Source organism: Ixodes scapularis, unplaced genomic scaffold (genome assembly GCF_016920785.2).
Source record: "Ixodes scapularis isolate PalLabHiFi unplaced genomic scaffold, ASM1692078v2 PGA_scaffold1__304_contigs__length_218370807, whole genome shotgun sequence".
Taxonomy (NCBI): domain Eukaryota; kingdom Metazoa; phylum Arthropoda; class Arachnida; order Ixodida; family Ixodidae; genus Ixodes; species Ixodes scapularis.
The window spans coordinates 180,261,960-180,274,119 of NW_024609846.1; the positions used below are offsets into that span (position 1 = coordinate 180,261,960).

Consider the following 12,160-nt stretch of genomic DNA (forward strand, 5'->3'; position numbering starts at 1 on the left):
TGAACTCTTGCAGGAGTCACATTTGTTCGGTTGATGCACCATGCACAGCCACACCGACGCGAATGCACGGTACCGTTACACACACGCACGTTCGCACACAGAAGGAACGCACTTCATGAAAAAAAATGAAACAGACATGAAAAATATAAAAAATACACATTGGACATTCGATACACTCGATTTTTATCAATTAGTTGCCACCTATAAAGCAAAAACAAATAAATAAAGCCTAAACGCGACTTAAATAGTCCCTCCAACGTTGTCCCTGCCTTTTATGTATTCTACACTGAACGTGTGGTTTTGTAGAGCCATGCTCCACCTCATTACTCGGCTGTTAGTGTGTTTCGCCTTGTTGAGGAACTCTAGCGGCTGGTGATCAGTCTGAACGCGGAAAGCTTTTCCATAAAGAAACAGCTTAAACCTAGACACTACCCAGACCAGCGCGAGACATTCCTTCTCTACAGTAGCAAAGTTCCTTTCGGAGCCACTGAGTTTGCGACTCGCGTATGCAACCGGGTGAAGAATTCCATCTCTCTTATGTAGTAAAACTGCTCCTAAGCTTGCTTCAGAGGCGTCCGTGCGCAGCACGAATTCCTTTTCGGGGTCCAGTGATAGCAGGATGGGAGGTTGTCCAAGTCGACTTTTTAACTCCGTGAAGGCCTCCTCTTCTCTTGGGCTCCACTCAATATCATTGCGGGCTCCCTTTTTCGTTAGATCCACTAACGGCGCTGCGTTATCTGCGTAGTTTGGTACGAACTGTCTATAGAATCCCGTAAGCCCGAGGAATGACCAAACTTAACGCTTCGTTTTGGGTCTTGGTGCGTCTTGGATCCTTTCCAGGATCTTTGGGTCAGGGGCGATATTCCCCAGTCCAATTTTATGTCCTAAGAAGTTGATTTCGCTGAACCCTATTTGGCATTTGTTTGGTTTGATCGTAATGTTGGCTTCGCAAAGACGCTCAAAAATCGTCCTGAGTGTTTCCACATGCTTCTCCCACGAGCTCGTCACGATCAAAATATCATCTATGTAGTGATATGCATCTTGAATACCGTCTAGACCCTTTCGCATTAACTTTGTAAAAGTAGCAGAGGCGGTCTTGAGGCCAAAGGGCATATATCTGAACTGGTAGTTTCCGCTTGTTGACGAAAACGCCGTCTTCTCTTTTGCGTCTGCTTCCATGGGAATTTGCCAGTAGCCCTTAGCTACATCTAATTTCGAGAAAAACCTCCTGTGTCCCGCTTTAGCAAATGTCACATCAATTCTGGGTATTGGCTCTACATTTGTCATTGTCGCGTCATTCAATCGTCTGTAGTCGACACAAAATCTGTTTGATCCAACCTTTTTCTTCACAATCACGACTGGAGCGTTGTACGACGATGTACACTTGTCGATTACCCCCAGCTCGAGCATCTTGCTGATTTTATCCTCAACCACATCTTGTACTGCCAGAGGTATTGGGTACTGCCTTACGTATATCGACCGCGTTGTTGTGAGATGAAGATCACACGTCATAAGATTTGTCCTCCCGGGGACATCAGAAAATATGTTTTCGAATGTTCTTAGTAATTCTTGCACTTGGCCTATCTTCTCGCTCTCTAGGTTCTTATTAATGACCACATCCTCGCACCCTTGCTGTCTGGTCCAGATTGGCATCGGGATGTCGCATTCTTCGGCATCAGACTCGTTTTCGTCAGTTTCTTGTTTATTCACCACCGCATTGCAAAGTGGTTGATGTTGTGAGGTTTCTTTCCTTTCTTCATATTTCTTGAGCATGTTGATATGGAATAGCTTCTTCTTGCCTCCCACCTCTAGCTCGTAGTCCACTTCATTCCTTCTTGCTGTTACAGGAAACGGTCCTTTCCACTGCATGATCATGTTGTTATGATCGGTGGGGAGAAGAATGAGTGCTTGATCTCCCTGTTGCATCCTTCGGTTAGAGTTCTTTCTGTCGTAGTAGCCTTTGTATTTCGCCCTCGCTTCTTCCAGGCAAGTGTGTGCTAACTTGCACGTGTCCTCCAGCTTTTCTCTTAGCTCCAACACGTATCCGTACGAAGTCTTCAGATCTTGCTTGAGAGCTTCGTTTGACCACATCTCTTTCAGAATAGCCAATGGTCCTCGCACTCTTCTCCCGTAGAGTAACTCGAAAGGCGAAAACCTGAGGCTCGACTGTGGAACCTCTCTGTAGGCAAACAGTAGAGCTGGAAGGTATCGGTCCCAGTCCTTGGGCCTGTCCTGGCACATCCTTCTTAGCATTTGCTTGATTGTGCCGTTGAATCTCTCCACCAAGCCGTTACTCATGGGATGGTACGGGGTGGTCAGGAGGTGCTTCACTGATAGAAGTCGACTCACCTCCCTCATTAGTTCTGAGGTAAAGCTGGTCCCGCGGTCGCTAAAGATCTCTTGTGGCACACCGTACCTCGTGAACATCTCCACCAGTGCTTCGGCCACCTGCTGGGATCCAATGTTCTTCAGCGCTACCGCATCCGGGTATCTCGTAGCCATATCCACCATTGTCAGAATGTACCTGTTTCCTGAGGTCGCGATTGGTACAGTAGGGCCAATTATGTCTATCGCGACTTTCTGAAAGGGCGTCTCGATAGTCGGCATGCTTCCCAAGGGTGCCTTGCCCTGATGGCCCTTCGGTACTGTGCGTTGACACACATCGCACGACCGAACGTATCTCTTGACCTCGCTCTGCATACAAGGCCAAAAAAATTCTTCCGCCACCAGGTTGAGCGTGTTCTTCATGCCCTGGTGTCCTGACATGATGCTGTCATGTGCTAGAGCCACGACAGCGCTCCTGAACCTTCTCGGGAGTACAAGTTGCTCTATCCTTCTGCCGGATGAATATTCAACGGCCCCACGTAGCAAACCATTCTTGAGAAAAAACTGGAACTTCGTCCTGCCCTTGTGTTTTCTGGTCGTTTCCCCTATCTTACCAAAACACTTCATGAGAGTTTTATCCCCCTTTTGCTCCATGGCGAGCTCCTCAGTTGTCGCATCGACCACTGCCGCCTCTGATACCTTCAAAGGTCGGTCTGGTCTTTCCATTTGACCACCTGCTCCCTTCTCCCTCGCGGACGCAACTTCTGCTGGCTTGTCTTTCCGGAGCTCGTCAGTACATTTAGACAATCTCGGTGTCATGCGACCATTGAAGCTGCCTTCAACGGCGTTCGGAAGTGCTTCCGGCTTCGACGCTTCCTTGGCCAGAACTTGACCTTGACTCTCTTCGTTTCTAAATTCCCAGTCTGGGTTTGGATCATTGGCCTCCCGCATTTGGGGTATATTCCCAAGTACCAGATCATAGAGAGGATTACTTACACACTTTGCCGTCACCTTCCCTGTATAGTAGGGTGTTCGTACAACTATATCCGCCTCGGGCAGATATCGAACCGTGCGGTCTAGCAGAAACACCGGACTTGACTTTCCTGTTAGGCTCTCTCGGGGAACCAACTCCTTACGGACCACGACGGTGTTACACCCGGTATCCCTTAATACCGTTATCTTGCGCTCCCCGAGACGGCCTTCCACGACCGGCATGTTCTCTACTAAGAACTTTGGAGGTGTTCCCATGGCCGCGTTTACTACCGGGATTTTGTCACCATTATCCAGTGTTACGTAGGAGTCGTCAGGCGCGTCGACGGCCCCTGTTGACGCAGTCCATAAGCACGAGGCTTGCTGCTTCTCGTTCTGCCTTCCCCTGCAGTTTTCCGCCCTATGACCAGCTCGGCCACAATTCCAACACGCCACTGTTTTCTTGCCTTGCGCGTTGCTTCTGCAATTTTCGCCTTATGTCCAGCCTTCCCACAGATGAAGCAGCGGATAGCTCTTCGCGTTTCTCCCCTTGCGTGAGTGTCTCCGTTTCCAGCACCTTGACTGGTTGTCACCTCGTCTGACTTTTGCCTAATTGAGCTGGATGGTGTCTGGGCTTCTAGGAACAGGTCTGCCTATGCTGCTACGTCTTCCAAAGTCTGAGAATCACGCTCTCTAAGAAAGACGGCCAGTTTGCTGGAGCAGGTCAACATGAACTGTTCCATCAGGACCTGGTCTCGTAATGCCTCGAAAGTCTTATCAACTCCAGCTATCTCGAGCCATCGGTCAAAAAATCCGGCCAATCGGGCAGCGAATTGTCTGCGCGTTTCGCCCTTCTCGGGTTCGGCGTTGCGAAACCGCTCGCGGTACCCCTCCTTAGTATACCTAAATCTTTGGAAGAGCGCTAGCTTGACCTTTCCGTAATCCAACGCATCCGCCGGTGCCATCCGGCCAACCACAGACAGTGCCTCCCCGGTCAAGCATAAGCTTAGTGTGGTGGCCCATTTCTCTAAAGGCCAGCTCAACCCTGTTGCTGTACGCTCGAAGCGCAGTAGATACGAGTCTAGATCATCCCTCCGTTCGTCGAACTGCGGGATTAACTTGTGGGGACTCCCTCGAATTGCTAGGCCTGGCGCTTCCCCGCGCTGGTCTCCCACAGTTCCTGCACTTTCATGACTAATCTCACGTGCGGCGATTTTCAGCTGCAGAATCTCCCTTTCCTTTTCTAAGTTAGCGCACTCTGCAGCTAACACTCTTTCGGCTGCTTCCCGGTCTTCCCCTACGTTATCACGTCCCTCAGCTCTCTCGGCTCTCACGCGCGCTTTCTCTTCATCCGCCCGAACTCTTTCTTCAGCTACCCATTTCTTTAGCTCGTCGCCAGTATACCCCAATTCCTTACCCAACGCGATTATTCGTTCTAGCTCCATATTAACACAACGGACTGAGCTTCCCTTCAACTCTCTCACTTCCCGAAAAAACGCAACTAGGATGTAATGGGCCTAGACGAATCCTGGCAGGCTTGCCGATTTGTCAGGTTCGTTCGGGAAGGTGAGATAGAATCATGGAAGCCAGAGCCAGCGGGAGAACTCAAACGTACTATACTGGAAGAAGAAAAAAAAAAGGAAAAAGAAAAAAAACTGGAATACGATCAGCGTCGGATAAATGAAATAAATATTGCATTCAAAAGTAAAGATATATACACTGTCAACACGATTAGTCATTACCCTGTATAGTCACCATGGGATGTGGCGGGTGGATCGTCGTTGGGCGGATCGTCGGAGAATGATGTCCGGCCCGCTGGTGCCCTTCGGACCAAGATGACGATGCCGAGCGAGGTGATCCAAGCTTGGCGGAGTCGATTGCGAGGACGGAACATGGCCGACCCGAGCTCCGCAACCCCAGAAGACAGCCGTCGAATCTCGCGCCTCGTCGGATTGCTTCGAACCCTTCTCGCGCCTCTTTAGCCTTCTTTTTTTTCACGCTGCCGCAAATCTTTGCTTTGTTCCTTTTCTTTTTCCCTGTCTTATAAATCATGAAACACTTGAATGCGGTCAAATCTAGGTGAAAGGAAGGGCAGAGGCGAACTCCTGTAAACTACAACAGTTGAATCCTGGAATTTAGGGACAGAGGAAGCGATCACGAACAGAAAGCTTCCTCCTTGTGATTGTTCCCTGGGTCTCCACGCCCCAACGGTCGTTCCCTATTCTTATTGTACAGTGCGCCAGACACTGGCAAAATTCATCTCCGCAGTAAGGTACGACGCGGACGAGATAGATGGAACTCAACAAGCACACTAAGACGCCTTTTTTTTCGGTCAATGCACTCCAAATGATTCTTGCGAAATCGTGATTCAACGCGATCTCAAAAAAAAAAAGTATATATATATATATATATATATATATACAACACGGGCACTTCACGTCATCGTACGTGGTCTCCGAGGGGGATACCCCCTCGGAGACCACGTACGATGACGTGAAGTGCCCGTGTTGTATATTCAATAACGTGGCTCTTGATTCTCGCAGATGATGATGATACCGTGTCTCTAAAAAAGCTCATAAACAAAGAATACTACATGTACACGGGGCGAGACAAACAGTGGAAGGATTTCTGGAGCACAAACGAGCACGTACCACGTGACACTAAGCGTCGTACCGCGTTCCACGCGGCGGCGGGTGTTTCCAGAACACCTCCGATTGGACACATTTCGTTTCTTGTGCATTAGTAAGACAGGTAGGAAACGCCACAAAGCTAAGGTGGAGTGGTGTAGTGGTTAGCACACCCGACCGGACATTGGGAGGCCCAGAGTTCAAATCCTGGTTCCGCCAATTTTTGGCTTTCGGCGGGTTCCTGAAAACTTGGATTCTTGAATTCATTGGATTAAGTACGGTTCATTCATCTGCACATATTCGTTTATATATATATATATATATATATATATATATATATATATATAACACTAAAAAAACAAAGAAAAAAAAAGAAAAAAAATGAAGCTCAGAAGGCACTGCGGGGATCACTTTACGGACAACAATGTTACCCGACCTGATTTATCCTTCGCCTCGGCTGAACCCGCCAATTCTCAGTCTTAGAAGAACATTCGATCTAAAGATGTTGCTGTAGTAAAAAACAAAAAAAAGTATTGCATTAGCAATGAGTTCGCACGTCACGTCTTTTTCTACTCACATGCATAACAAATGCTTACAACCTCAGCAACGCTAATCCCCAGCCGATTCTTCTAATCAACATATCGCATGGTGTGGGAATTCAATATACAAATTGCAAGTGTGTTTTGTGTTTGTTTAGAAAGTGATAAGTTCGTAAGCCCCCATGGGCGCATCGTGTGTCCACAGTAATGAGAAATTTAGGCTGGCGTCTTTAAAGCGAATCATGCAGTAGTGATACATGTCCGCACAACGGTACGATGCTCATCCAGAACGAAACGGGCAGGGGTGCAGGTTGAACTCAGGATCTCTGGGTTCTGCTGGGAAAGAGTCTGCTCCACGTTCACGGAGCTGCGGTGCGTGAACACGCTCGACCACCAACCTCTCAACCAGTGCGCTCATGAATGCGCTAACATTTCGAGATATTATGAACGGCCCAAAACATCAAAAAGCCGCTACTTCTTGAGAAAAGAACAAAAAAAAAGAAAAACGACACATTCCAAGTAATTAGAGCTTATTTCGATATTTTTGAGCGGCAGTAACGCGTTTCAAATCTCAGTAACGAGTAACGTGCTCCGTTAGTATTTGAAGGAGTAACGACCAACGATATCTAGCTACTGTTTTTTTATTAGCGTCTACATGAATGGTTTTCGGGAAGGACAACGTAGAGGAAAAAAAAATGTATAAGATTATCAACCGATGTAGTAACCTCAAGTGACTAATTTATGGAAAATATTACATAGGACCCAGTCGGAAAATCAATTAATGAAAACAGTTCAATAGATAAAAAAAAGCTTCATCAAACTATGAATGCACAAGGGTGTAAGACATATACTAAAGCACGGCGTTACAACTTATACGTTCTATTTAAAAAGCAGATGTCAAAAGACAGTCGGATTTTAAATGGTGTCTGCTGCGTCTGCTCTAAATGGTAGATTGGCAGAATGTAATACGACTCTAATGTGCATTTTCTTCCAGAGTACGAACACTTGTCGGTAAACGGCCTTCTATTGTGAGAAGAGCAGGTGTATGATGCGTACGTCATATGAACATGTGCGGCAGTATTGGTTCCTCTAAAGACACAATAAAAACCAATTTTTATTAATCGAATTGGCTTAGATTACACCGGAATAACTTGGTTGGTTTAACGTTCTTAATGAGCGCGTACGCATCAACTGAAGGTAACGCAATGTTTACCTCAGTAGGCCTGGACTAACTCTTTTTAGTGTCCATCTTCAACTCCTGGTGGAAAGCCTGTTTAGAAACACAACTCCCTTCTCACAAAAAGGTCGAGCAACTGCGACGGTGGAACTATGACAGTTTCACCGTCATTTGCAAGCTCAAATATCTTAGCCTTTCTGCTTTTCTATACGGTGTCCCAAGTCACCAGGTTCGATCTAAAATGAACCGTAAAGATCGACGCCTGCAGGTAGCAACCTAAACATTTTGTGAAAGGTGTATTTCACAGGTCGGTTTTTTTCTTGTAAAACTACAATGCGTAGCTTCCTTTCTGTAACGGATAGGGACAAGAAACTTGCCAGGGTCGACGGCGGGTGGCGATGCAGACAACAAAGTCCAGTGGCGGGGCGCGCTTGGCACTCGTAGTGATAGATGGCGCTACCTCTTTATCGAGACGGCTCGCGACCTCCATGGTTTATTAAAATGAACATAATCTTTTTGTAATCTGCCTTTGGTTAAAATATAAATGCGGACAATTAAAGCAATACTTAAAGTATAAAAATAAACGCCTCTGCATAACGACGGCGCTTTTGCTGCCAACGGATTTCTTCTGCTTGTCGTCTGCTTTCTTTCGCTGGTTGCATGCACATTCTGACGCTGCTTCCGACGCCATCTATCAATACACTCACCAAATGCGCTCCGGAACTCGACTCGGCCGTCTGCGTCACCGTCAACCGTTGACCCTGACAAGCGTTTTGGCCCTATTGTTTACAGAAAGGGAGCTACGTTTTGTAATGTTTTAAGGAAAAACCGACCTGTGAAATACACCTTTGACGAAAAGTTTACATGGCTACGTGCAGGCGTCGATTTTTACGCTTAATTTTAGATCGAGCCTGGTGACTTGGAACACCCTATATATACGTCACTCGTTAGAAAATATTCAGAGAGGTGTCATTCAGCGATATTAACGTTGCTTTAATTCGAACAGCGGCAAACGTTCGACAAGTCAAGGTTGTATATGTTACTACTCTTTCGGTTGTGAAAGATGTTAAGTAAATTCTTGTGGTCGCAGGCAAAAAGGGGCTTCTCTAACATCCTCCGTTATTTCCGCGCCTTTCTAGGAGTGCAAGGTTTTTTGTCATTTCTTCTTACACATGCTTTTGTACGACATCTCTTTAAAATATCATGAAGTTACTTACGTCTATTCAACTGAAAGGACACCGACCTCGAAACGTTTTGTCTGTTTTTCTTTATTGAAGTGACGACTTCAGGTATCGTTAAATGGGGGGGAGGGGGAGGGGGGGGGGGGGGGGGGGGAGGGGGGCTAATGTTTGCTCATTACTCGAAAGATTGTTATGTTTTTTTCTTAATTTAGGTAAAAAAAGCGTCCAGGGTCGCCAAAATACTGCTATCAGGGATCACTCATTATATTACTTTCTCATAGAACACACGACAGAAGACTTCAATGTTACTCTTAAAGGCTAGAAAACTCAAAGTATGACCTCTTTAGCCCTGCTCAACGCATAAATGCCAAGTTTATGTTGGTTCCGCAACGGTTGTGCAGAGTTCTTATTTTCAAGAAATTCTCTGATTTACGTCTTTACGCCTATAATAATTCGGAATTGTTGGTATTCTTAGATCGCATTTTTTATGCAAATATAAGGAAGTATACTATGTTTACAATCCAAGTTTAATGAATCTAAACTTCATTTTTTTTCTGTACATATACCGGATGTTTATTATATTGTCAGACCAAAGGCTTGAAAGGCAAATGAAAACTAAAGAAATCCCCGAATTGTTCTCAGGAATTTTAATCGTGAAGCTACATCTTGGTTTCCTTTTTTGACTAGCACGTGGGCATCGGCAATATATCTTTGTATACCTACTTCCTGCATTACATGCTTGATCGAAGGAAGCAAATTGCGCATTACAGTCTTTCGTAAAGATTAGTAATTCATCGGTCCTTGCGGAATAGTTTTCTTTTGACGCTTGTCTTAGTGCATCTCCCTTCCATTACGTTGCTTCTATAATTTTACCGTTAAAGGCATGAAGTATGTTTCTTGCCCTGTATGTCTTAGCCCCGGTCGTGAGCATTAAAAAGAACAAAAATTGCTGCCAAAGTTTACTTTAATGAACGTTCACGTCCAACTTAACTGTATGTACAATTTCCGCGTTCGTGTTATATGAAGTCAGGCCTTTTTACTTATAAAGTGAAGATAGCCTGCTGCAAATTATTCGAAGGTATGATTTCCCAAAGAGAGGAAATAAAGACAAGGCAGTGGTTCTGACTTTTCTCTGGTGCCCCGTTTTGCTGAAAGGAGTTGGAAACAACTCAGGTAAATGGGTGAACAGAATGGAGTGCGTTGGTATTCTGTACAGCGGAAGGGAATTTACGCTGCCGCTTGCGATGCGTGTCTTTCATCGTTAGGCCCTTGCTTACTGCCATCCGCCAGCGTTTCAGAAGCACGATTAAAGACCGATCGGTCAGACAAACTCGGCAAACATCGCAAACACGAAAGAAGTCTGGCTTTTCCTGTTGGCCTTAATCAGCTCGGCTTTGGCACGAAAGAAGCATTTGGGTCACTTTGTCATGTTCGCTGACTTTGCCGTGTCATTAAAGAATCGATAACCTTTTTTTACCGCACATAGAAGAGTATTCTGCTTGATCTTTACAAGCTACATTCCCGAAATAACAATCGGAGGTTTCTGCCTCTCGTTGAATAACACCACGACTCTTGTAATAATTAAATATGCAGACTTCGAGGTATGTAACGCCTAGATATGCGACTGAAAGAATTATCTGCTACGCGCATCGCTTTAAGTGGGTCTCAGTCACGTTGACCTTGCTCTAATACTGCAGCAACTGACAGCTTAAAAAACACAGGGCAGAAGAACGCATAACGAAGCAATGCGGAGCGGAAGTTCGTCTGCTTCGTTTGCACGGGTTGTGGTGACGTCAGAACGCCGAACTTTGATTGGTTCTCACTGAAGGATAGTGAGCAGACCTCGAGTCAGCTTGCTTTGACGTCCGCCCACTATTCTTCAGTTAGAGCCAATCAGAGCTCGGCGTCGTTCTGAAGTCACCGCAACTCCTGCACGAGAAGCAGACAACTTGCTCTACGCATAAGCGGGATCATAATAAGCCACGCCCCTGCGTTTCGCCAGCTGTCAGTTTCCTTAAGAACCCGTCCTAACTTTGTTTCTCGGAGGTGGTGGCATGGTGTATGCTGTCAGACACGAACCCCCATACAGTTTGATGTTGACATTTCTTTTTAATGACACAAACCAGGGCTCAGGATGATACACATACAAGCAGAATGACTATTTAAAAGGTTAATATTCGTCGTTCCACGCGGGGATCGGTGAATCTGACGCAAAAATTGTCCGGCATAGGTCCTCTTTTTGCGCTGCCTTACAAGCGGCGATATTGCGCCACAATGACCGCGAGTGTGCGCGGGGCGTGCGGGGTCCACGACGAGACGGTGACACGCATCGTCTTATAGACTACATGCGTCTCCAGCCGAGCCGATTATAGGACAGAGGCTCGCGCCCTTGTAGTGCCACGTTGTTGGCTGAGTTATTTGGCTGCCCTATAGACCTTCGTTTGTTTACTCTCGTCCACAGCCACCTTGTAGGCATATCCGGTATATGCAACGAAGTAAACATTTCACCTTTCAAATAGTAAAAAAAAGAGGGAAAGAAAAACGAGAATGGGTGACTGTCACTCTTATATCCTAAATGTATTTTATTGGAGTGGCGATGGAAAAAGAATGTTCTCCCCCATACTGATATTGACTACAATATAGAGGGTGTTCGCCGGACGCAATATTTAAGGGCGCTGTTTAGAGCGCATGCTCAGAACAAGCTTACATTAATAGGCTTCTAAGACCGGCAACCTTGACGGTGCGGAATGCACGTTGCAAAATAATTGTGGAAACTAGCAATGAGCACACGCTCAGCATTCACGCCCACAGCTGTGGCCGCCAGTGAATACTCCCTAGAATCCCCTTAAGAATTACGACGTCTTATGGTCGATCCAAAAATACTGCAAAGGGGCGTGCGCAAAGAACACCAACAAGCAAACAAGTTTATACCTATTGCAATACTCACTTCGATGAGACATTATTCAATACACTTATTCTAAAACTCGATGCGCCTCATCGCTGCGTAACGACACGTTACGCATTGTGGGAATCATTGGGTAGCAAAATCTATGCGCTCTCCGCTCCTGGCCCACAGGTTCCCAGAATGCAACGCGCGCGGTGACGGATTTATGGAATTAGCCTATTGATACTTGCCATTTTGTGTGCTTTCTTTTGCACACGCAACTTTGCTAAATTTTCAGATCGTCCGTAATGGGGCACCCACACCAATCCGACGAAACAGGACGAGCCGAAAAGTCAAAAAGCCCTTTTGTGAAATTAAAGGTTGTGGAGCCCTCGCGGTTCCCATATTCCTGGCTGGCCAGATTATCCAAAACCAGGACCAGCCATGATATTTCGTAC

At 46.2% G+C, this 12,160-nt stretch overlaps 1 protein-coding gene across 1 annotated transcript; it reads right to left on the minus strand.

Moving 5' to 3' along the window:
* Positions 1–240: 240 nt before the first annotated feature.
* On the minus strand, positions 241–4,259 carry LOC120847683. Its single transcript, XM_042290413.1, has 3 exons — positions 4,198–4,259; positions 1,396–3,775; positions 241–381 (listed from the first exon to the last, which is right to left on the minus strand). The coding sequence occupies exons 1-3, from the start codon at positions 4,257–4,259 to the stop codon at positions 241–243; spliced, it is 2,583 nt and encodes an 860-aa protein (XP_042146347.1).
* Between the last annotated feature and the right edge of the window lie 7,901 nt (positions 4,260–12,160).